Source organism: Vipera ursinii, assembly GCF_947247035.1.
Source record: "Vipera ursinii genome assembly, chromosome: 3".
In the NCBI taxonomy this organism is placed as follows: Eukaryota; Metazoa; Chordata; class Lepidosauria; order Squamata; family Viperidae; genus Vipera; species Vipera ursinii.
In genome coordinates this window covers 104,005,791-104,032,203 of record NC_139516.1, presented here as the reverse complement: position 1 = coordinate 104,032,203, position 26,413 = coordinate 104,005,791, and the positions used below count along the sequence as shown (strand labels likewise).

At 41.2% G+C, this 26,413-nt stretch overlaps 1 protein-coding gene across 2 annotated transcripts in view; it reads right to left on the bottom strand.

Annotated features, from left to right (window-relative positions):
- TPR (translocated promoter region, nuclear basket protein) overlaps positions 1-26,413 on the bottom strand; it is a 111,433-nt gene that overhangs the window by 29,059 nt on the left and 55,961 nt on the right. The window contains exons 30-39 of one of the 2 annotated variants that reach the window (XM_083359063.1): positions 24,642-24,772; positions 23,716-23,926; positions 22,633-22,776; positions 21,845-22,043; positions 20,561-20,766; positions 19,928-19,989; positions 19,020-19,228; positions 17,896-18,162; positions 16,967-17,115; positions 4,053-4,136 (exon numbers count right to left, since the gene is read on the bottom strand). In XM_083359063.1, coding sequence (XP_083215189.1) covers positions 4,053-4,136; positions 16,967-17,115; positions 17,896-18,162; positions 19,020-19,228; positions 19,928-19,989; positions 20,561-20,766; positions 21,845-22,043; positions 22,633-22,776; positions 23,716-23,926; positions 24,642-24,772 — 1,662 coding nt within the window. The remainder of the gene's footprint in view (positions 1-4,052; positions 4,137-16,966; positions 17,116-17,895; positions 18,163-19,019; positions 19,229-19,927; positions 19,990-20,560; positions 20,767-21,844; positions 22,044-22,632; positions 22,777-23,715; positions 23,927-24,641; positions 24,773-26,413) is intronic. The other variant, XM_083359064.1, reaches the window with a different exon arrangement.

Sequence of the window (26,413 nt, the reverse complement as noted above, 5' to 3'; positions counted from 1 at the left end):
CAGCTACCCTAGCCACTTTACCAATTCACCTATCCCTGGGTTCCCATGAGGAAGACATAACGTTTGTAGTGGTCCCAGGCATGGAATGCCCAATGAGTTTAGGAATGGCTGAAAAAATGGAACCGCGGGATAAATTGGAGGACAGCAGAACTCAACTTCCCAGAGGGGGAGCATAGGAGCTTAAAACCCCAAAGTATCCCCCCAACCCAAAGAGAGGAGTCAGCATCAGTGGGGGAAGAGAAGGGGTTACCACAAATACCAGAGGAATACAGGGACCTTGCTAAAGTTTTCAGTAAGGAACGGGCAGATGAGCTTCCCCCCCACTGCCCCACAGACTGTGCTATAGAATTCAAACCCAGGGCAAAACTCCCAAAGCCCAGGATGTATGCCATGAGCCCAAAGGAGACGGCGGAGATGGAGAGATTCATAAAGAAAAACTTAGAAAGAGGATTTATTGAGCGTGCCAAACCCAAAGTGGCCGCCCTGGTTCTGTTCAGGGAGAAGGACGGTTCTGATTGCTTATGCATGGACTATAGGTCTCTAAACGCAATTAGTGAATGTAATCTGTATCCCCTACCCCTAATGAAGGATTTGCTATCCCACCTATCGAAAGGAAGGATTTTTACCAAACTAGACCTGAGAGAAGCATATTACCGCATTAGGATTAAGGAAGGAGACGAATGGAAGACTGCATTCAATTGCCCAATGGGTTGCTACCAGTTCAAAGTCCTGCCATTTGGACTGCAAGGACCCACCCCCCGCAGTCTTTATGCATTAATTAATGACGTGCCAAGACAGCACCTATATAAGGGGGTCCTGGTTTACCTAGATGACATCTTTATCTTCACTGAGACCAAAGAAGAACATATCAACCTAGTAAGAGCAGTCCTGAAAAAGTTGCGGGCTGCCCACCTATATGCTAAACTATTGAAATGTGAATTCCACCAGGAAAGAATAGACTATCTGGGGTATCGCATATCCCCAGAGGGCATCGAAATGGACCCTGAGAAAGTCAGGGCAGTATTAGAATGGGCACCCCCCCCCCCCCGCACACAGAAGCAATTGCAAAGTTTCCTGGGGTTTGCAAATTTCTACCGCCAATTCATCCCTTCATTTGCCCAAATAGCCCTGCCCCTCACAAACTTGTTGGAAACGAAGGGGGGGGGGGTTCCCCAGTGAAACCCAGCCAACCTCTGAAGTGGACAATGGAATTCCAAGCAGCATTTGAGAGGCTAAAGAGACTTTTTTCTGCTGAACCTGTCCTGAGACACCCAGATCCTGATAAACCTTTTGTAATACAGGCAGATGCTAGCGATGTAGCGGTGGGAGCCGTATTATTACAGGAAAATGATGAGGGGGTGTTGCAACCATGTGCATACACATCCAGGAAACTCACGGAGACAGAACAACGTTGGCCCGCGTGGGAAAAGGAGGCACATTCGGTGAGATAGTCATTACTTACATGGTGCCAGTTCCTGGAAGGAAATAAAATCCCCTTCCAGGTCTGGACAGAGCATAAAAATTTGCAAGCACTAAAAACACCAAGGAAACTCACTCCTAAGCAAGCCCGCTGGTCCCAACATTTTCACCGATTCAATTTCACTCTCAAACACTTACCAAGGGGGAAGAATTTCCTGGCGGATGCATTATCTCGCTTGCCCCAATATAACAGCACATGGGCCACTGACTCTAAACCACTTATGCCTGAACAACAACTGGCAGCACCAGTCACCACCAGGGCCCAAGCTAAAATGAAGCCGAAGGTGGATAGCCAAACTGGAATAGAATTCCGAAAGTCTTTGGAAAGTGATGAATGGTTCCAGAAAAATAGACATGTGTGCACGATTAAAGATGGACTACCCTGGATGGGTGAGAAGTTATACATACCTGCCACCCAGTGGATCAATTTCATGCAACTGTGCCATGATAAGAAATCAGCAGGGCATTTTGGGTTTGTAAAAACCTTACACTTAACTAAAAGGCAATTTTGGTGGCCATCCATAAAAAAGGACATAGAAAGCTATGTGGGCAGCTGTCAAATTTGCGCGATGGCCAAGATGCTACAAGGGAAATCGCCAGGACTGTTACAACTGGTGGCGAAGCCCTTAACCCCATGGAAAGAAATAGCCATGGATTTTATAGTGGAATTACCAGAAAGCAACGGGAACACGGTAGTCTGGACTGTCACAGATCTGTCTTATAAACAAGTGTATTTCAGACCTTGCCAAAAGATCCCTACCGCAAAAGCCTTAGCAAAACTTTTTGTACAGCATATTTACAGATTGCATGGGGCACCACAATGCATCATATCTGATAGAGGGGTGCAATTTACGTCGGCATTTTGGAAAGAATTTTTATCCCTTTTAGGAACCACATCTAGTCATCACCCTCAATTGAACGGTCAATGTGAAAAGTCTAACTCAGTAACTGAGCAATATCTAAGATGCTTTATTAACTCCCAGCAAACAAACTGGACGGAACTACTGCCTTTCGCAGAAGTGGCATATAATAATGCAGTCCACTCCAGCACAGGTTACACTCCTTTTCAAGTAGCTACCGGTCAAAGTTTCAACCCAATGCCAGAACTAACCCCAACCGAACCGGTAATTCCCGAACTAAAGGAATGGATTGGTCAATTACAAAACATCTGGCCAATTGTTAGGAAAACTTTAGATGAAGCTAGACAAGCATACAAGATACAGGCGGACAAAAAAAGAGTCGATCCCATACCATTCAGTGGGAGAGATGGTATATTTATCCACAAAATACCTTAAATGACTACAACCCTGTAAAAAACTCGGACCAAAATATATTGGACCTTTTCCAATCAAAAGAATCATAAACCCAGTAAGAGTTGAATTAGGACTACCTAAAAATCTTAGACAAATACACCCAATTTTTCATTGCAGCTTACGAAAGAGAGAACAACAGTCACACCTACGAACAAACACCCCACCACCACCACCTCCCATCATGGTGGAAGGAGAACAACACTTTGAGATGAAGGAAATCCTAGATTCCAGGAAATACCATGGAGCAATTCAGTATCTAGTAGCTTGGAAACACTTCCCCTCCTCAGAAAATGAGTGGGTCAATAAATACATTAAACCACCAAAGTTGCTTAAGAGGTTTCATACAGAATATCCTAACAAACCGGGCTAACATTTATGTTTTATTTCCTCTACAGATGGACCTATCTTTCTTTTAAGGGGAGCAGATTGTCAGAATCCATTTATATCCCATTCATAAATCTCTATCTGTATGTTCTAAAATCTTACACCCCTCACTGGATTCTGCCATTCCCAAGGAGGAGAAGAGAAGATGTTAATTGGCCATCCCTATCCATTTGATGCAAGGGTGTTTATTTCAGACCAGGGGAAGAACATTTGAACTGAGAAGAACAAAGAAAGGGAGGGGGGAGAGATCTGGTTTTTATCTCCGATTAGAATCTGAAAGGGAGGAAGGAAATGTCGTAAAGGCATGGAAGATCCCTCTTCCCTTGGAAGGTTTTGACACCTGAACCTTAATTGATCCGGGCCTGACCAAATGGACTGAGGGGAGGGATTTTCACTCGGGGACACTTTAAAAGTATCAATCTGTAACACAGTTTTCAGATCCTGTCTAGTTTTCCACTGGCAATCATGTTTTAGTAAAAGCTCCTTCTTGGACAATCCTGTCTCCAAGAGCTCTTCTTTCCTAAGACGTGCACTGGGGTGGGTCCTGACAGTTGCTAAGTGAGGACTAGCTGTAGATGAGTAAAAGCCTATTGACAAGTGCAGTATTATAAATAAACATATCATGTATATATGCATGCACATATATACGCTTCTTTAATTCTCTCTTCTGCTAGCTTATTCTGTCCTGCATGAGGATTGGAGGGCTTTTTTTTAAAGCCCATGTAAAATCTTCTTATAATAAAAATGTTATGAGGATTGAAGTGGCTATGGAGGTTATTGGTAATAAAGCAACTCTTTAAATCAGAGGAATATTTCTGGATGTTGCTACAACATACAAATGAGATGTGGAAATTGTTCCTGCAATTAGGAACTTACTTCACCAATGGAATCCTGTGAATCCTGATTGTAAGTCTGAGCTTCTATTTCTCCGTCTGTGCTCTCTTCTGCAGTTACTTCCTCCTGAAATATTATAGAAATCCATGACGTTAATTGGGAAACGTTAAGATCATATATGCCCATCGAAAACATAGTATTTTACAGTAGAGGCTATTACTGTAACTGTCAGAATCCATTTATATTTCATTTCTAACTGTGCAAATCGAAATCTCACCCCCTTACTGGATTCTGCCATTTTTCCAAGGAGGGGAAGAGAAGACAGGATGTTAATTGGCCATCTCTATCCCTTAGACCAGGGGTGTCAAACTCAATTTCATGGAGGGCCGCATCAGCATTGCGGTTGCCCTCAGGGGGCCGGGTGGGTGTGGCCTACTGGGTGGGCGTGGCTAGAGTGCGTATGGCCTACTGGGTGGGCGTGGCCAGCTCTACATCGTTCGCATCAAGGGTACCTATGGGGGCCTGGGCAGGAGTGGGACAGATCTGAGGGTCTCTGGCAGAAGGAGGGTCTCTGGGCCAGGGCCAAAGCAGTGGGGACCGTTCCCCCACTGTTTCCAGGATGGCTTCGCGGGCCGCATGAAACCACTTCGGCCCCCGGGCCTTGTGTTTGACATGTCTGCCTTAGACGCAAGGGTTGTTTATTCAGCCTGCCTGGAGGCCATCACAAAAGACCAGGGAAGAAACCCTTTGAACTAAGAACAAAGAAAGAGGGAGAGGGTGGAACTCTGGGTTGTATATCTGATGGGAATGTGAAGGTAAGGAAGTAATAATGTTGCAAATGATACTGGGGCTCTCTTTTCCCATGAGGAGTTTGACATCTGAAACTTAACTGACACTTTAAAGTATCGACCTGCGACACAATTTCCAGATCCTGTCTAGATTATCCACTGTCAACCATGTTTTAGTAAAAGTTCCTGTTTGGACAATCCTGTCTCCAAGACTTCTTCTTTCCTAAGATGTGGATTGGGGTGGGTCCTGACATTAGAGAGGATCTGCATTAAGAGTCAACCTGGAAGGAAAAACCTTACCGGGGCACTTTGCAAAAAAATACAATGTCTAACGACGAGGCAAGGGACAAGGAAAGCCCCATGGAAAGGGAGTTTTCCGCCGAACGAAACCCCACCAATGGTCAGAAACTGAAGTGTCATATTCCTCTGGGGAAGAGGTGGTGGAGACGCACAACCGCAAACTGCGGTGGTTGATGGGCGTTGGAAGGAAAAGCGAGTGGGAAAAGGCATCGAAGAAAGTGACCGTGAGGCGGGGCGGCCACCAAACTGAATGGAAGCAAGAGATGGAGAGCTCCCTGCACATCAGTGAAGAGGAGCGGATCCTAGAGAAAGCTATTGACCTGGTGAAGAAAACCCTTAGCTCACTAAGAGAGGAGAAATCTGAGTACCGCAGCAGCGCCTGGGGCTGCAACTGGAGAGACAGTGGGGGGGGGAATCTGGAACCTGGACCAGGAGCTGCCACCTCAGCAGCACCCAAACCCCACCGAACCACAGATGGGGATCCGGATGAGGGGCAATAGCGCCCGCTGCACAGATGATCCATTCAAAGACTACCACCCCTGGAAGCAAAATTCAGGGGAAAGCCACCACGCTTGGGGTTTTTCCTAACCCAAGTCCTCAGCTATATGGAAGAATATGGACGGGACATCCCCAGTGACAATGCACACATCCGTATCGTGTAATCTGCTCTAGACGGACCGGCTGCGGACTGGGTGGTGAACCTGCATAACTCCAACGATTTCAGCCAATTCATGTCATCCTTGAGGTGGTTTGAGGACCCTTTGGCTGATTGTAAGGCCCGGGAGAGAATGAAAATGGTGGGACTTCCGGTTGGTCGCCATTTCTTTCGGACGGGAGAGTTCCTTGCTCTGGAAATCTCCTGCGCGTTGGAGGAAGGGGACACCGCAACAGCGCTGCGGGCACTCCAAAAAACCTCAGATCGAGCGTTCTGAGGACGTGGGATTCGGCTGGCACCATGGACGTCTCCCCTGCTCCTAGGTAGACCTTAGTAAGGGCTGCTGAAAGTGAGCGGGGGTGGGAGACGTGGTGCTGTGAATCTTCTTTGCTACCTTCAGCGTGTGAAGCTGCAAGTTCCGAAGGACGTGGAGCGACCAATTTCTCTGTTAGAAATTAAGATAATCTGGACAGTTGAATACCGTGAGTAGAAAAATCTTAAAAGAAAATTTGGACTTGATTTGGATTGCGGAAGGGAAGCTAAAAACGGAGGTCGGTCCCTCTCCGCTGCGGCAAAACTGAAAGCAATTGCCTGACAAGCTGCAGCTGTAAAAAGACTCTTGAGCTTTTCAAACCTCCAAGGTTCTGCTTAAAAAAAAAACTCCCTTGAAGCAGGGTGAGGGGGAGAGAGACTCTTTAGACATAAAATCCCTGCGAAAGTTGTGAAAATAAATAAAAGTCAAGCCGACTCTCTCCCTGGAAGGGAAACCTGGTCAGGCAGCAAACTCTATTGTAATGAAATAAGGAGATTGGAAGTCTTTGATCCTTGTTTCCTATTGGAACTTTTGATGTTACTGTGACGGTCTGAAATGTTGCAATCGAACCTTGAAGGATCAGACTTGCTACATACTGACTTTCTCATGGTTTTGTAACATAAATTACTTCTTAAAAAAAACCTGCCTGTTTGAGCGGAACTGGTGCTCTGGCTGTTGCACTGGTTGACTGCAGCGAGAAAATAGAGACCTAGATATCTTAAACTGTTGAGCATTTAGTTTGTTATGGCTGCGGAGGCCTCAAACGCACCAAAAACAAGAAGGAAACTCTCTGCCTCACCAACCTTCGAAGAGGAAGTGCTTAAAATGTTACATGCATTAAAGGAGGGGCAGGATAGATTGCAAGAGACACAGGATAAACATACAGAGGAATTTAAAGAGATAAAAAAGGAAATTGGCTTCCTGAATAAGGAAATTCAACAGGTTAAGACAGAAGTTTCAGAAGTGGATACAAGAGTTACTCAATTGGAAATAGGACGTGTCCAGGATGTGGAAAGACAACAGTACCAAGCCCAGGTAGCAATTGCTTTCCTGCAGATGAAGGAGAGGGAAATGAACTTAAGAATTTGAGGGTTTCCCGAAATAGAACAAGATAACTTAAAGGCAACAATAATCCAGGAATTTGAAGCATCGTGGGATCTGACAAAAGAAGAATTGGAAACAATAATAGTGAAGGCCTATAGATTTGGAGCGAAACCAAAGAAGAGAGATCCGAAATTTATAAGTGATTGTATGGTGGTTTTCCAAACTAAAGAACAAAGAGATAAAATTTTGGGACTTCACTATCAAAAGAATTTGAAAGTCCAAGAGCAACAGGTGGTCCTTTTTAAGGATATCCCAAAATTTTTCTTGGATTTAAGAAGCAATTACACAGATTTGGTTAGTGCCTTAAGAAAGAAAAGGATCTATTTCCGTTGGGAATTGCCCGAAGGATTATATTTTAAATATCAACAGAAGAAGATTCGAATTCGAACATTGGGAGAGAAGGAAAGATTTCTGGAAAAGAACGTAAAAGATCTCAAATTGGAAGCAGGAGCAAGAACTGGTCCATAACTGGAATTACCACCTCTTTTTGACGTAGGGCTGCTAGGAGCCGGGGTAGGAGCTAAGCCAAGAGCAGTACAGTAAAACAATATGGCACTAAGAATCTTATCATGGAATGTGAATGGTTTAAATTCGAAACCTAAAAGAAATAGAATCCATCACGTGTTGCAAAAACAGAATTTGGATGTGATATGCCTACAAGAAACACATGTGATGAGAACTCATAGAAAAATCTTGCAAAATAAAAGATTAGGTCAAGAATTTATTTCGGCAGACAAAGTTAAGAAACGAGGAGTAGTGATTTATGTTAAAGAGAAATTTGAAGCAAAATTATTGTTTAAAGATGAGGAGGGAAGATGTCTTGCAGTTGAAATAACAGCACAAGGCGATAAGTTGTTGATGCTTGGAATTTACGCACCAAATGAAGGTAAGGCTGAATTTTACAAGAAGATACACGATGTACTTTTGGATTATATGGATTATAAGATAATCTTGATGGGAGACTTGAATGGAGTAGTCTCCACATTGATGGATAGATCACAAAGACAGAAGATTTCTAATGATGGAAGACTACCAAAGACTTTCTTTGAAATGATGGATAATTTTGATATGATTGATACTTGGAGACTGAAAAACCCATTGGAGAAAGACTTCACGTTTTTCTCTGACGCAAATAAATCGTGTTCCCGCCTCGATTATATATGGACAACAAGAGATTTGGCCATGAGAATAAATAAATCAGAGATTTGCCCAAAGACTTGTTCTGACCGTAACACTGTGCTGTTGGAATTAAAATTGTTTCTACAGGGTTCGTTTAGATAGAGAATGAATGATGCCTTGCTGAGAAGTGAACAGATTGTTGAGAAGGCCCAAAAAACCATAAGAGACTATTTTGAGATAAATTTGAATACAGAGGTAGACAAAAGGGTCATTTGGGACGCAAGTAAGGCGGTCATGAGAGGTTTTTTGATTCAACAGAATGTAATAAGGAAGAAGGGAAAAATCTGTCATTAGAGGAAAAAAGTAAGTTACAGGAAGCCACTGGTTTGATGTTTGTAAAAAAGGTGAAGTATCTGGGTGTAAATATGACAGCAAAAAATTTGAATTTGTATAAAGATAATTATGATAAAATGTGGAATGAAATTAAGAGAGATTTAGATATTTGGACAAATTTGAAATTGTCTTTGATGGGCCGAATCTCAGTTGTTGAATGTATTGCCAAAAATGTTGTTTCTATTTCAAGTACTCCCAATTATTGAAAAGTTGAATTGTTTTAAAGAATGGCAAAAGGTATTATCGAAATTCATCTGGCAGGGGAAAAAACCTAGAATTAAGTTCAAGCTGTTAACAGATTCAAAAGATAGAGGGGGCTTTTCCCTGCCAGATTTGAAACTTTATTTTGAAGCTGCTGCTTTTTGCTGGTTGAGAGATTGGTTTGTGTTAGAGAATACAGATGTATTAGACTTGGAAGGTTTTGACAATGTATTTGGATGGCATGCATATTTATGGTATGATAAGATAAAGGTCCACAAAGGTTTTAAAAATCATATAATTAGAAAGTCATTGATTAATGTGTGGATGAGATATAAAGACCTGTTAGAAAGTAAAACACCCAGGTGGATTTCGCCACTAGAGGCTAAGACCCAGAAAAGGTCAAATATGGAAACCAAGTGGTTGAAATATAAGGATATATTGATACAAGAAGGAGACCAATTTAAGATAAAAACATATGAGCAGCTGAAAGATAAGGTTGATGATTGGTTTCAATATTACCAAATGAATGAAGTGTATAAAATGGATAAAAAAGAGGTTTTCAAATAGAGAAATCCAAATTGGAAATGTTACTGTTAGATACAAAATTAAAGAACCTTTCCAAGATGTATAATTTATTGCTGGAGCGGCACACAGATGATGAACAAGTGAAATCAGTGATGATCGATTGGGCTAATGATGTGGGGCATAACATTATGATTGAGGACTGGGAGAGGATGTGGAAAAAGGGTATTAAGTTTACAGCATGCAATGTTTTAACACCGTTTAAGCTTGCAAAAATTTATCATACATATGATAACAAATGCTGGAAATGTAAAGCTGTAGAAGGAACCTTTTACCACATGTGGTGGACTTGCCCCATAGTAAAAGACTTCTGGGAAAAGATTTATAATGAATTAAAGAAAGTTTTGAAAAATACATTTATTAAGAAACCAGAAGCCTTCTTATTGGGTATAGTCGGAAAAGAAATTGCCAAAAAAGATGTTACTTTCTTTCTGTATGCCACAACAGCGGCGAGAATTTTGATAGCTAAGAATTGGAAGACACAAGAAATACCAACGGTGGAAGAATGGCAGATGAAAATGATGGACTATATGGAACTCGCTGAACTGACAGGGAAAATCCGTGACCAGGGAGAAGAGTCGGTGGAAGACTGGAAAAAATTCAAGGATTATTTGAAGAAATATTGCTATACCAACTAGTTTGAAATGGACTTGGGAGGTGTTTATAGGTTGTAGTTTTAGAATTTAATGTTTAGTATTAAGAATATGAAATAATGATTGTTAAATGATAAGAAATTAAATATAGGTAGATATTAAATACGATTTAAAATTATGAAATAGAAATTGCTAATGAGGATTAACGAAGAAACGCAGATAGGGGGGATTCGAGGAAGTCACCCGAAAATGATTAGAAAGATTAGGAATAATGGAAGTTAAGTATTCTTTTTGTATTTTTGTTGATTGTATTGTTTATGTCATGTCTTGTTTTTTATATGTATTTTTTTGTTTTTGTTTAAATAAATGTTTATATAAAAGCAATAAAAAATTAAAAAAAAAGAGAATGAAAATGGTGAGGCAGGGCAGATGGCCGGTGGCTGAATAAACCCAAGAATTCCGAGCCACTGCCAGCAAGCTGAACTGTCCGGAAGACATCCTACTTAGCCATTTCAAAGACGGGCTAAACTACGACCTGTATGACGCTTGCCTGCCTCGAGGACCCACACCATCTTGATGACTGGTATGTCCTAGCAGAGGAGGCGGAGATAAAAAGGCACTGCCGGGGAAAACCATGGGGCCGCCCGCCACCCGAGCAAACACACGAGCCAGTGAAACCACCAGCTACAGCTAAGAAATAAACAGGCTGTTTCAAATGCGGGAAAGAGAGCCACTGTACTGCAGAATGCCGTTCAAAAGCCCTCAGCGCAAATCAGAGGCATCACCCTCCAGGAGACCAGGGAAGTCCCAAGGCAAACTAAAAGAACTGCCATGAGGGGCACAGGCTGTAGAGTCCACAACCCCTGCCAAGGACTGCGAGGGGATTCCGGCCTACACTGCAGGGGCGGCGGACACCTCAGAGGACAGCTCGGAGAACCTTTGGTAAGTGGATCCATTCCACCCATTCTTAAGACAGTGACTACGTTAGCTTCCTCCATGCCTGAAGCCGTCAAAGTAAAAGCCCTAATAGACTCTGGCGGGGAATTTGGGCATCGCAGTGAGGAGACTAAAACAACCAATCTCCTTTGGCCAATTAGATGAGTCCATAGCGGGGGTGGTGGTGTCCCAGCTACCCTAGCCACCTTACCAGTGCACCTGTCCCTGGGGACTCATGAGGAAGACATAATGTTTGCAGTGACCCCAGGCATGGAATGCCCAATGATATTAGGACTGGAATGGCTGAAGAAATGGAACCCCTGGGTAAACTGGAGGACTCAGAACTCAACTTCCCGGAGGGGGAGCATAGGAACTTAAAACCCCAAAGCACCCCCCCAACTGAAGAGAGGAGACAGCACCAGTGGGGAAAGAGAAGGGGTTACCAGAAATACCGGAAGAATACCAGGACCTTGCTGAAGTTTTCAGTGAGGAACAGGCGGATGAGCTCCCCCCTCACCAACCCACAGGCTGTGCTATAGATTTCAAACCCGGGGCAAAACACCCAAAGCCCAGGCTGTACTCCATAAGCCCTAAATAAATGATGGAGATGGAAAGATTCATTAAAAAAACCCCAGAAAGGGGATTTATTGAGCCTGCCAAACCCAAAGTGGCCGCCCCAGTCCTGTTCAGGGAGAAGAAACGGCTCGCTTTGTTTATGCGTGGATTATAGGTCTCTAAACACAATTAGCGAATGTAATCCGTATCCCCTACCCCTAATGAAGGATATGCTATCCCACCTATTGAAAGGAAGGATTTTTACCAAACTAGACCTGAGAGAAGCATACTACTGCATTAGGATTAAGGAAGGAGATGAATGGAACACTGCGTTCAATTGCCCAATGGGTTGCTACCAGTTCAAAGTCCTGCCATTTGGACTGCCCAAAGTTTTTATGCAATTAATTAATGAAGTACTAAGAGAGCACCTATATAAGGGGGTCCTGGTTTACCTAGATGACATCCTTATCTTTACTGAGACCAAAGAGGAACATATTAACCTAGTCAGAGCAATTCTGAAAAAGTTGCAGGCCACCCACCTATATGCTAAATTATCAAAGTGTGAATTCCACTAGGAAAGAATAGACTACCTGGGGTATCGCATATCCCCAGAGGGCATTGAAATGGACCCTGAGAAAGTCAGGGCAGTATTAGAATGGGCACCCCACCTGCACATGGAAGCAAATGCAGTTTCCTGGGGTTTGCAAACTTCTACTGCCAATTCATTCCTTCGCTTGCCCAAATAACCCTGTCACTCACAAACTTGTTGAAAATGAAGGGGGGGTGTCCCCAGTGAAACCCAGCCAGCCCCTGAAGTGGACAATGGAATGTCAAGTAGCATTTGAGAAGCTAAAGAGACTTTTTTCTGCCGAACCTGTCCTGAGACACCCAGATCCCGATAAACCTTTTGTAATACAGGCAGACGCTAGCGATGTGGCGGTGGGAGCTGTATTATTACAGTAAAATGATGAGGGGGCATTGCAACCATGTGCATATACATCCAGGAAACTCACAGAGACAGAACAACATTGGGCCATGTGGGAAAATGAGGCTTACTCTGTGTGGTGGTCATTACTTACATGACGCCAGTTCCTTGAAGGAAATAAAATCCCCTTCCAGGTCTGGACAGACCACAAAAATTTGGAAGCACTAAAAACACCCAGGAAACTCACTCCTAAGCAAGCCCGCTGGTCCCAACATTTTCACCGATTCAATTTCATTCTCAAACACTTACCGGGTGGTAAGAAGTTTTTGGCGGATGCATTATCTCGCCTTCCCCAATATAACAGCACACGGGTCACAGATTCTAAACCACTTATGCCCGAACAACTGGCAGCACTGGTCACCACCAGGACCGAAGCAAAAATAAAGCCACGGGTGGATAGCCAAACTGGAATAGAATTCCGAAAGTCTTTGGAAATTGATAAATGGTTCCAGAAAAATAGACATGTGTGCACGATTAAAGATGCACTACCTTGGGTGGGTGAGAAGTTATACATACCTGCCACCCAGAGGATCAATTTCATGCAGCTGTGCCATGATACAAAATCAGCAGGATATTTCGGTTTTGTAAAAACCTTACACTTCACTAAAAGGCAATTTTGGTGGCCATCCATGAAAAAGGACATAGAAAGCTATGTGGGCAGCTGCCAAATTTGCGTGACGGCTAAGAGGCTGCAAGGGAAATCGCCAGGACTGTTTCAATGGTGGCGAACCCCTCAGTCCCATGGAAAGAAATTGCCATGGATTTTATAGTGGAATTACCAGAAAGCAACGGGAACACTGTAGTCTGGACGGTCACAGATTTGTTTTCCAAACAAGTGCACTTCATCCCTTGCCAAAAGATCCCCACCACAAAAGCCTTAGTAAATCTTTTCGTGCAGCATATTTACAGATTGCATGGGGCACCACAACGCATCATATCTGATAGGGGAGGTGCAATTTACGTCGGCATTTTGGAAAGAATTTTTATCCCTTTTAGGAACTACCCATCTAATCATCATCCTCAGACGGGGGTTCGACTGAAAGTTCAAACTCAGTACTTGAACAATATTTAAGATGCTTTCTTAATTTCCAGCAAACAAATTGGACGGACCTACTGCCTTTCGCAGAAGTGGCATATAATAATGCAGTCCACTCCAGCACAGGTTACACTCCTTTTCAAGTAGCTACCGGTCAAAGTTTCAACCCCATGCCAGAACTAACCCCAAATGAACCATTAATTCCAGCACTGAAGGAATGGATTGCTTAATTGCAAAACATCTGGCCAATTGTTAGGAAAGCTTTAGACGAAGCTAGACAAGTATACAAAGAGCAAGCAGACAAAAAAAGAGTCAATCCCAGACCATTCAGGGTGGGAGAGATGGTATATTTATCCACAAAATACCTTAAATCCCTACAACCCTGTAAAAAACTCAGCAGGGAAAAAAAGCTAGAATAAAAAAGAAAACTGTGCAAGATACTAAAGAAAATGGGAGTTTTGGTTTACCTGAGTGGACTTTGTATTATCAAGCATCTGTACTGACATGGGTGAAAGAATGGATAATGCTTAGGAATAAAAGGTTGTTATGTTTGGAGGGACACGATTTACAGTTGGGATGGCACGCGTTTCTATGGTATGGGAAAAACAAAATTCATAGTTATTTTCAAAATCACTGTATTAGAAATGCTTTGATAACTGTATGGGAAAAGATCAAAATGAAAATATATGTAAAAATTCCAGGGTGGTTATCAATAATTGAAGCTTTTTCACACGTAAATTTGTTAGATTTTGAAAAAACATGGACAAAGATATTTTAAATATTGATGGGACATGAAGCAAGAATTGGAACATCAGGTTATCAACATGTCATGGTGGGTACATTTACAAATACAAAATAGATATGAAAAAGACATGAAAATGTTTGAATTTTATAAAGAACAAAATGTGTTTGATATTAACTTCTGATGAGAAACTAATTAAAAAGTTGTATAATTTTTTGTTAACTTTAGAGATGGAAAGTGAACAAATCAAAGGGTCAATGACAAGATGGGCGGAGAACTTTGGCTATAATATAGAATTAGAAGAATGGCAAATATTATGGGAGAGAAATTATAAATTGACAATGTCAACTGCATACAAAGAGACTTTGTATAAAATGTTTTATAGATGGCATTTATCTCCAGCTATATTTGCAAAAAATGTTAAAAATGTATCAGGTAAATGTTGGAAATGTCAATGTAGTATAGGTACATATTATCATACTTGGTGGACATGTGATAAAGTAAAAGCTTATTGGAGGAAAATACATACTTGGCTAGAAAATATATTAGGAGAACATGTAACATTTAATCCTGAATTATTTTTATTAGGTATGCTACCAGGAAAGACTAATAAACAAAATACATACTTGGTTTTACATATTATAACTGCAGCAAGAATAAGTTATGCACAATGCTGGAAAAATGAACAAGTACCATCAGAAGAAGAACTAATAAAGAAGATACTGGAATGTGCAGAAATGGACAGATTAACTATGAGATTAAAAGATAAAGAAGAATCAGAATATTATGAAAGTTGGAGCTGATTTTATAAATGGTTGGAAAAGAAATCCAAAAAGTGAAATTTGTATATGTATTAATGGATTATGAACTCAGCTCACACGTTGTTTGGAAAATTAACATATGTATGTAAAGAATAATAAAATAAAATAAAATATAAACAAAACAAAAAAACTCGGACCAAAATATATTGGACCTTTTCCAATTAAAAGAATCATAAACCCAGTAACAGTAGAATTAGAATTACCCAAAAATCTTAGGCAGATACACCCAATTTTTCACTGCAGTTTACTAAAAAGAGAACAACAGTCACCCCTACGAACAAACCCCACACCACCACCTCCTATCATGGTGGAAGGAGAACAACACTTCAAGGTGAAAGAAATCCTGGACTCAAGGAAACACCATGGAGCAACTCAATACTGAGTAGCTTGGAAACACCTCTCCTCCTCAGAAAATGAGTGGGTCAATAAACATCACATTACAGCACCCAAGTTGCTTAAGAGGTTTCATACAGAATATCCTAACAAACCAGGCTAATGTTATATTTTGTTTCTTCCACAGGTGGACCTCTCTTTATAAAAAAAAAGAGGAAAGAGGGCACAATGTCAGAATCCATTTATATTTCATTTCTAACTGTGCAAATCTAAATCTCACCCCCTTACTGGATTCTGCCATTTTTCCAAGGAGGGGAAGAGAAGGCAGGGTTGTTAAGAGCCATCTCTATTTCTCAGGTGCAAGGTTTGTTTATTCAGCCTGCCTGGAGGCCATCACAAAAGACCAGGGAAGAAACCCTTTGAACTAAGAACAACAAAGAAAGAGGGGAGGGCGGAACTCTGGGTTGTATATCCGATGGGAATGTGAAGGGGAGGAAGTAATAATGTTGCAAATGATACTGGGGCTCTTTTTTCCCATGAGGAGTTTGACACCTGAAACTTAACTGATCCGGGACTGACCAAATGGACTGAGGGGAGGGGTTTTACTCAGGGACACTTTAAAGTATCGACCTGCGAGACAATTTCCAGATCCTGTCTAGATTATCCACTGTCAACCATGTTTTAGTAAAAGTTCCTGTTTGGACAATCCTGTCTCCAAGACTTCTTCTTTCCTAAGATGTGGATTGGGGTGGGTCCTGACAGTAACTATAATAATTTGCAAATCTTAGTAATAAATCCACGAATACCAAGGTCAAACCTTTAAGTTTTAACAGCTTCCATGGGCAGTTGTTAAAATTGAACGTGTTTAATTACTGATAACTGATACTATACACTCATTTAAACCTGCAATCTCTTTATAAGTTGTCATTTGATATCTGACAAATGAATACAGTATAAGACAATTTTAATGAAAAACATGGTACAGGCAGTTCCTTATAACCACAGAGCTCAAAATTTCTGTTGCTAGGCAAAACAGTTGTTAAGTGAGTTCTGCCCCATTTTATGACCATTGTTGCCACAGCTGTTAAATGAATCACTACAGTTGTTAAGTTACTAACATGGTTGTCAACTGAATCTGGCTTCTCCACTGACTTTGCCTGTCAGAAGGTCGTAAAAGGAGATCACATGACCCTGGGACCCTGCAACTAATTCAGCAGGGGTCCCCAACCCCCGGGCTGTGGACCAGTACCCGGCCGTGCCATGACAGCAACCGGTCTGCACAAACAAGGAAAACCCCATCCACAGGATGCAGGCAGCAGCCAAAGCCAAGCCCCCTCCGGTCCATAGAAAAACCTCTCTTCACCTAACCGGTTCATGGTGCCCAAAAGGCTGGGGACCTCTGTAATACAGGATGATGTTCAAAATGGCTGAAAGCCAATATCTAAGACTGCATTGTTGTTTTTTCTTGAGATGCTCATAGTCCCAGTTTCCCTTACAAACCTCTGGCCCAACTCTTTGCAAAGTTCTCAGTTTCTTTGCAAGAGGCAGATCAACCATTTCCTCGGGAATCTGTTCTGAGTTTTCAACAGCATTCTCCTCTTCTTCCTCTCGTGCTCGTTTGGGCAGAGATGAGCTGGGAGTAGCTGAAACTAAAAGGGAATGTTTTCCTTTAGTCAAACTCGTTACATTAAAGATCTAAGAAAAAGAAAAACAAACAAACAAACAAACAAACAGTGGCTATGGAATTCTTCTTTCGATGGACAGATCCCCAAACCCTTCTTGTTTCTCTGCATATATATTCTTGTTTGGGGCCTGCCATTCTGCTGGAGGTGGGGGGGAATTTACTGTTGCTTGGGAGAACTTTCACTTTCTACTTTTCCTCTCCCACCTCTATCCAAATGAGAGAAGAAAGTGCCTCCCTTATCAGGGAGACAGTTACGGAGAAAGGAAACTGGAGAAGACCTTGTGATGCACGCCAACTTGTGCCAGGTACCCAAATATCATGCCACCTGTGGATTGGCTGGATTTCAAATGGACATTATGATTTTGGTGGGAGGAGGGAGACTGCTAGTTTACTGTTTAAATGGGGTTTTCCCCAGATCTTGCCTTAACTTTCCTACTGTCACTAGTCCCTAATAAAAGTATCCTTTTGAGACAATGCCTATTTCAAGAGTTCTGCTTTCTTGGGTGGCTAACTGAGGTGAGTCCTTACAGACAGCTTGGTTGCTTATAATCAATGCTTCTAAAATGCTGACTTTTAATTACTTTTATATTACACTGTCAACATTTACATCACACACTCCTAATCTGGGTACAATCTAGGTAGGCTTCAACTCCTAGCCAAAGTGAGTTTTTTTCCTGAAAATTTGAGAGCTGAATCTAAACGACTGAATGAAGAAGGTGGATGTGGTGGTTTCCAGAAACCAAACCTGTGCCAAACACTGCCGTTGACGTAGAAGGTCTTTCCATCTGGGAGCTCTGTACCACCTCCATGACGGCTGGTTCTTGGGCAGCTGGTTCGATCTGAGGATGACTCTGTTGAGTAGGCTGTACAAAAGCTGTGGCCTGAGTCTGTTGCGGAACCGTCAAGATGGGCTGGGAAAGAGAGGTCTGCACGTTGGGGCTCGTGGATCGCACAGACCCACTTGTGCTTCCAAAGACTGGAACGTGTTCAACTGGTCCTTCTGACTGCATGGCTGAAATGAAGTTAGGACGTTGGTCAGTTTCATGTATCGTTTTCATGTTTAAGGTGAGAGCTGGAATCTCAGCTCAGAATGCGGGAAAATAATTCTAGAAGTTGTCATCTCACTTCCTTAAAAAAACAAAAACAGTGATGTTGCTGCTGGCAGAGTCAAATTAATCCGTATTTAAGTTTTCTACCTTCAGGTAACCGTTACGCTGAAATATGATTCATGTTAATATAGTATGGCATTTAGATATTGAGACAAGCATCTCTTGCAATTTTAAGATTTATGATTAAATATACAACAAAAAGGATTAGATATTTTAGCCATAGTCACTGTGAAATGGATGCTATTTTCATCAACAAGGAACAGAACCTAGAGTAAACAAATACTACACTTTATAATAAATTTGTATCCTTTCCACCAGAGTTCAGATTACAGCCCACCAAATATTTTTTCCCCAAGTTCCATTTCTCATCTTTTCACACTTTTAAGTAGATTTTTGCAACAATGCTCAAAAATTTCTATTTTACAAGATACTATCACAGAGATCTTTAGAGTTTAATGAGAAGATTCAGGCTGCATAAAATCCTTGAATTAGGGACATCCCAAGTGTTATGATGGGGGATGTTATAAGCTTTCACTCCACCTGTGATTTTCTCAATCTCAAGCCAAATATACATTTTCTTTAACTAATTAAGGGGCTTTACATAGTGCTGTATACTAGCATGTGAGTCAACCTTTTGACTTTGATCCAGTTTTCTAGAGGTTCAAAAAACTTACCTGCTTACCTGTTTAAAAATAAGCACTTGCTTATTATGTCCTTACATTTATTTTTAATGTTTTTTAATGTTTCAATCAGAAATTACCTTCCTGAGTCTCCACTTGTGTTGTTGGCATAACGGTGGCTGTTGGAGTAGTTGTAGGATTGGTGACTGTAGCAGGTGTAACCATTGGACGGATGCTAGCCCTTGGGGTGGGCTTGTTCCCGGGTATGGCAGCAGCTGTAACTTTGCTTGGGGTAGACACAACAGGAGTTGGCTTGATGTTGGCTGTTGGTGGATCTGAAGCACTAGCTCTAGAAATAATCCAAAATGATATGTTGGTGGATGTTTTAAGCATGTAATCATGAGTACAATGCAGCTTCTCTTAAGTAAAGGAAAAACCAACCAACCCAACCAAAAAATAAATAAAAATCTAGATTTTTTTTCCCTTTCAGTGTAAAAAAAAGATTAAAATGTACAGATCTTCCCTCAAAGGGAAAGAATCCCAGCTTCTTGACAGTTTTGGACATCTTTTCATACATGTTTTTCAGCTCAAGATCTTTATGAAGGCAAGCTGACCATAATTTTTCATGGCACAAGTGTTGTGGGGAATGGGTGGAATCAGGGAGAGGAGCAAAAAATTCAAATTGTAGGCTTAATTTCATGGTGGTGACCATCTTGAACATCTTTTTACTGATCCCTGTGGACTCTCCTACTTTACATTTCAATAGTGGTTGCATCATAGATTTGTCTATAGGTCTTATAACTTAGTTTTTTTTAATCTATTCTTAATTCTTTCTGCTATGGAATGTGTCCTTTCCAAAGGAAAAAGGTTTAGAACTATCCATTTGGTGGTCTTTATTATTTTCACTATCATTAAAAACTTAGCAACTTTCATTCTTACAAAAGAAGAAAACTAAAGAAGAAAGGAGACAAGATGAGCTATGCTTTGCTTCTAAATTAAGTTTAAGAAGGCTTGAAACGTATAATAGAAAAAAAAATCAAGAACTCACATTCCTCGGTCACCTGCAGCTTGAGTTGATTTGAGAGTGATCTGTCTTTGCTGCTCTGGAGCCTAATGATAAGAATTAGTTTAAGCCAGAGGAGGCAAGATAGCCACAAATATATTTGTAGTTAAGTTATTCATTTAATATATTTGAATACTGCTACCTATTCTTAAAATCTTGAAATAGCTTACAATCAACAGATATTCCAGAATAGGGTGGTATTTATCCTGAGCCTTTATTGCAATTTCATCAGGTAGGCAGTTGGTAAATGGATGATGTTTGCCCACATATATCCTCAAGCTGGATGAAGCATAGGCTCCTGCATATCATTTAGGACATAACTGATGATTTTCCCATCTTAAATTATTCCTGGTTGCCTTGGGATAGGAGTCTAGAAAAATAGACTCCAAGGCAATCTACCAATAAAGGAGAATATTTGTAGCCCAGGGTTGAGGTGAGGGGTCCTTGAGGCTCTTTGAGCTTGGCTGTTTTCTTGCAGACATTTCATTACCCAAACAAACTAACATCATCAGTGCTAGTCTAGGCAATCTCTTTCATTAACTTATGCAGAGGATGAAAGGCAAAGAAAACATAAAAATGTCCAATCTGCAGAAGTCTTGTTTAGCACAAAACATCTACCTTGTTAGTAGATTCTGGAGGCTCATCTCGCTGTTCATGATGTCTCTCTTGTTGCTCTCTGAGTTCTCGCTCTAGACGACAAATTCGGCCTTCATATTGTGATTTAAGTGCACTCATCCGAACTTCTAACTCTGTCTTTTGTTCCTCCAATGTGCTACTCTTTTGCTTCCATTCCTCATTTTCTTTAGTCAGCTGATCTTTTGCCCCTGAATTAAAGAAGAGAAAAATCAATCACTTCATTTTGATAGTGCTTACCGAAGTATTTTAGCAAAGAGATATATTTTTTGAAGAATTCTTAGCCAAAATATGAACTGGACAGTTTTATAAGCGTTACAAACTTCTTCCTTGGAAGAAGGAAAGAATTATATGCCTCAGCACTTGCTGTCCAAGGAATGTGCAGAAGCATTCTCTAACACCAGAGTTCAAACAAGTTGATTTTTCTATACCCTACAGAGTAAGCTCTATGTAGACAAACTTAGTTCTATCCAGCCCCCTGGTTCTCTCCTAAGCCATTGAAGATGCTATTTAACTGCTTCCTCTGGGACAGCCTTGCTCCTGCTGACACCATTTCTTTGTGGTTGTAAGGGGAATAGTAGTGTTCCTGTAGTCCCAGCTACTTTTTGGGGGGAAGGCCTTCTCTTACAAGGCAAAAGGGAGGAGGATACCTCCTTCTTTGTAGTGGTCCAGCACTAGCTTCTAAGCATTCTGTTTCCTCTCGCAGAAATTTTCTTTTTCATAAGGATTGGCTCCAGTTTCTAAAGATGGCCAAGTCTGCTTCTCTCCTTTGAGAAAACTAAGTATGAGCATAAATTGAGCATGTATTTCCTACCAAGGGAAAAAAAGAGAAGTTCTTGGTCTTGTCTTATCAATAGAAGACAGAGTAGTCTTATAGTATTTGCTCCACTAATATGAAAATTTATTTACAGGACTTATATGGCTTCACATAATGATTTCCAAGTGGCTCACAACAATAAAAAACAATAAAAGATAGCTAAAAACAAAAGTATCAAATATCTCTTTTTTCTCTAGTTCTCCTTCCTTCTCTACTTATTAAACCTCTTCCAAGAAAATAGCAACTATGATAATACTAGCATTAGGAATTATCTGACAAAGACTCTTCTTTTATGTTAGCCCATATGCTACTTAGGTTCAACAATCACTTGAAAAGCCAACAGTAATTCCCAAAAGCTAATTTAAATCAAAATCAGATAGTCAATCTTCTACAAACTCACTAGTTTAAAACAGCATTTCCTTTAAAATTTAAAATCCTTAAAGCCAACTCACCTGCCAGCTGTGCAATCCTCTGCTTGGCAGCCAGAAGTGTCTTTTTAGTTTTCTCTTCTTTCTCAGCAACTTGTTGTCTGAGTTGTTCTTCCTGTGTTGTTTTTTCATGTAGATCTTGTTGAAGGTGGGAAAGCTCTGATTGCAACTGGGATACTTGCTCCTGAAGATTCTTTACTTCAGTGTCCTTCTCTCCTAGAGTCTATTGAAACCGAGGCATGGAAACATTAGGACACTGCAACTTTCCATAGCTGATGGGATTGATAAAATAGTAGGAATTCTTCACATAAATCTGCTACAAGAACTTTAAAGCATGCTATAGTTTGCTATTGATCAGGCTTCTATTATTTTTTTTCCTATGGTAGCAAACCAATGAATGGATTCGATAAAGCAGGGGTCCCCAACCCCTGGTCCATGGACCACACTGGTTCACGGCATACCAGCAATGGGGCCACACAAACAAGCGAAGTCCTATCTGCAAGGTGCAGGCAGCACGCAAAACCACGCCTCCTCTGCTCCACAGAAAAACCTTTCTCCACAGAACCAGTCCCTAGTGCCCAAAAGGTTGTTGGGGATGGGTGGGCACTGCTATAAAGCCTTTGTCGATCATACAATTTCCCCAAAGGACTTCAGGTACCCAGAGGGAAATCTCCTATTTTATTCGCAGAACCACTATTTGTGGAGGCTTAAGCTTTAAATGCTTAAGAATTTTCAAGTGACAATGCTCCACTTCTGTTTTGCTAGTAAGTACATCAGAGCTGCACAGCTACTCCCCTTGAAAGTTCTCTTACCTTCTGAAGAATTTCAATCTGCCCCTCTAAAGCTTTTATTTTGACCTCAGCTTGGTTTAGAGCCTCTTTCATCTCCTGATGTTCTTTGTCTGAAGCATGTTCTGACTGCTCCACAAAAGACTGTGTGGAAACCTCAGCAACCATCTGCAATTTTAGACCATTAATAATAATGTTTGTACAACCATATCCAGTCTTATATATGCTGATAACTTCTAAAACAGTACATCATAGAGAACTCCTACACACTGGCACCAAGGCTGTAGAGATAAAATTCAACATTGCAGGCCTACATGGAGTAACAAGAGAGCTTCAACAGGATTGGCAAGTTTTTGTTTTGTTTCACAACTACAGGCTAATATTTTTAGTTGCTTTGGATGGTGAGATGGGGTGTATAAATTTAATAAATAAGTAGCTAAATAAATATTTCTTCCCCTAGTATTTGGGATGTGAGAGATAGGCAAATGAACAGACACACATACACATGCACACACACACGCACATAAACATATACGTACATATATTTTACTTCTCTTGTTTTTCTGAGAAAAAAAAACAGTTTTCAACAGAATTACAGCACATGCTTAAAAGTGATTGGGGTTGATTGCACACAGACCATTTAGCCATTACAGAAGATCATTGAGTATTTCAGGCCCTCCACATAGACTGGTTATTTGAGAAGATGGGTAAGTGTTTGTGAGATGAAGAAAAGGAAGTTTTGCTTGGCTATGGCCCTAAGGTATCCAACACAATCAATCAATGTTACAGTGATTGGGAGATGGGAAAGAAGAAACACCTGTCTAAAGCAAAAGAAGTGGCTTCTCTTCAGTACCATGGAAAATATATTGAGGAAATCAAGTTATCATCAATGTTCAGTGTTGTTGAACACCTCTTAAGTGTATAGATTCTCTCTCCGTGGATAATTTTAGATTTAGTATGTAGAGTTAAATATTAGTGACATTAACAGAAAGCACGAAGACTAGACAGATGTATGACCTAATCAGGTGACTATAAACCTGAAAACTATCAGGTGCTTCAAAATTATGCTGCTCAACTTTCACAGGCCACGTATGCCAAGAGCCTTACTTTATCATACTGTGCTTTCAGCTCTTCATACTGAGTCTTGTAGCGACGTCCAATTTTCTTGACTTGAGTTATTGTCTTGACTTTCTCTTGGATGTCTACTACTTTCATTTCCAAGTCCTTTTGAAGCGTTTCCTTTTCTGTTTTTGTTTTTGTTAGATCTTCCCGGAGGCTCTGGACCAGATTCTGATTTGTTGTCAGTGATGCATTGGTTCTTAAAATTAATTGAAAAAGAATTAAATGCAAATGAACACCACATACAACTGCTGTACTTATTTTTTTACAAAAAGAATCATTTGAGCAATTTAAATAGAATATTTGATTTCAGACTGCAAAGGTCTTTCCTGGTCCATCTTCTCCTGATTCCAAATTTAATATCCTACTTCTGAAAAGTGAGTGTTGGGGTAGTGGGTCAGGAAAGTATGAAAAATACAGTGACAGTATTCTGCGCAAATGCTATTCTAATCTGTCAAGAAAACTCTGGATCCAAGTTTCCATGTACATCATCTAGGGAGCTGGGCAAAGATTTTTCTCATCCTTTTCTCATCCATTTGAGATAATTGGAGATGTGGGGCAGTGAAATTAGGATATAAAGCATTTGTTCTACTACAAAAGCTTTTCAGTTACTATAAAATTATCCAGCTTTATCTGCATTGCAGGAAGGATGAAACGATCAAACATGGAGTATCAAGAAAGCAAGATGCAGTGCATTTAAGGAAAAAAATTCAGTACAAGAGTACGACTTAGATAAGTGGAACAAGGACATCTAATTCCCCACAAGTAAAAATTTTAACAAATATATATGGATTAAAATCAGTTTTTTAAACATGTTTTGAGCTCATATAAAGGAATACAATATTTTAGTTTTCAGAAAAGATCTCACAGTATCACAAAGTTTCACAAATCACAAGATGTTCTTTACAAATCACCTTGCAATTTCTGCTTTAAGTCTGCCTATTTCTTCACTTAGCTGCTGAATGCGTTTGTTGTTCACCTCCTTCTCGGAAAGAAGCTTCCGATATTCTTCAACATCTGCATCTTTTTGTTGGCTCAGTAAATGCTGGAAGAGAACATTAAACCATCTTAAACTTAAGGAAGATATAGTTTTACTTTAGTACTCTTGTGCTTTTCAGAAAGTGAAAGAGTGTAAAAGTGTAAAAGTAAAACCAAAACTGATGTGGATCATAATGACCATATCCAAAGGGTTTCTTCTATACTAGATATTAGGAACCAATGCTATAAATAGATATTCAGAGATTCTAGGGATTTAGGGTACAAATTTGATACATAAGGTTTATTTCTCCTTATTAAAATGGATTATTGCATTCCCCAGTGAGGTTTGTTGTTATATTCTTTATAACAAACTTTTTATAACAGAAGAGCTAATATATTATACTACATTTACATTTCAAAAATAGGCTATCAGTAAGAGATACTGCTGCTTGGACAAAGGCGGCAAAGATGCCTCTCTCTCTCTCCCTCTCTCTCTCTCTCACACACACACACACAAAACACCCCACCAAGATATAATCTACTACTTCTTCACCACTTATAACTGATACTTTAGAAGAAAAAGTCTTATGAAATCTTAAAGACTAACTTATTTAATTTTTTATGACTTTAGTTTTATTTATTCTTATTTTTTCAAGTAAACTTCACCCGTGAAACTTCTCACATTTTATTATTGATCTCATTCTTCAAGCGTTTTCATACCTTTATTCAGTTTTAGAGACTGAGTGCCCAAACTGCAACCCAAACCCCACTTATTTATTGTCGCGTGGATGGCCGTGGATGGCTTGGGCATGGCCTACTGGGTGGGTGTGGCCAGCTCAACGTCACTCGCGTCAGGAGCACTTGTGCGGGTCTGGGCAGGACTGGGGTGGATCTGAAGGTCTCCAGTGGAGACCCGGTGGGACCGGGGCAAGCGCCGGGGCATGGTCCACTGGAGGAGCCTCACTGAGCCTCAGGCCATGCAGGGGGCCCCTGGATGGTGGCACGGACTGCCCAGAGCCCTGAGCAGCAGAGGTCAAACACCCAGCCCAGCCCTTGAGCTCCCACAGCACCAGGACCCCACAGCCCTGCCTACCCTAGCCTCACTTTCCCGAGAGGGTGCCCAGCTGTGTTTACCTCCCCCTCAAGGTTACTGCTTCTGTGCTCACTCTCCTTGGCTAGGTTGCTCATGGTGGGTGCAGGAGGGCAAAGTGCGTGGGTCAGAGGCCCATTCCCTCTCCTTGCGAGGAGACCTGGCTTTTGTAACCAAAGCATCCTCAGCAATAGGATGGGAGACCACTAGGGGATGGCGAAAGGGCAACAGGGCTGCTGGTGGTCAAGTGCTAAGGCAGGACTTCCCTCAGACCCTCCCTCCCTCTTATTCCAATCTCCTTCCTTCCTTTCCTCCCTCCCTCCCCTTCTTCCGTGTCTCCCTCCTTTTCATCCCATCTCCTTCCTTATTTTCTTCCCTTTCTTTCTTCCTGTTTCTCTCCCCTCCTTCCTTCCCTCCCTCCCTCTCTCTGTGCCCAGGAAGGGACGAGGGGAGGGGGAGAGGTTGGTAGCGCTTCTCTCAAAGAGTAAGAGAGTTGTAAGAGACCTTTGAAGTCTTTTGTCCAAGACCCTGCTCAAGCAGGAGATGTATACCATTCCAGACAATGGAATATCCAATCTCTACTTAAAAGCCTCCAGTGATGGAGCATCCACAACTTCT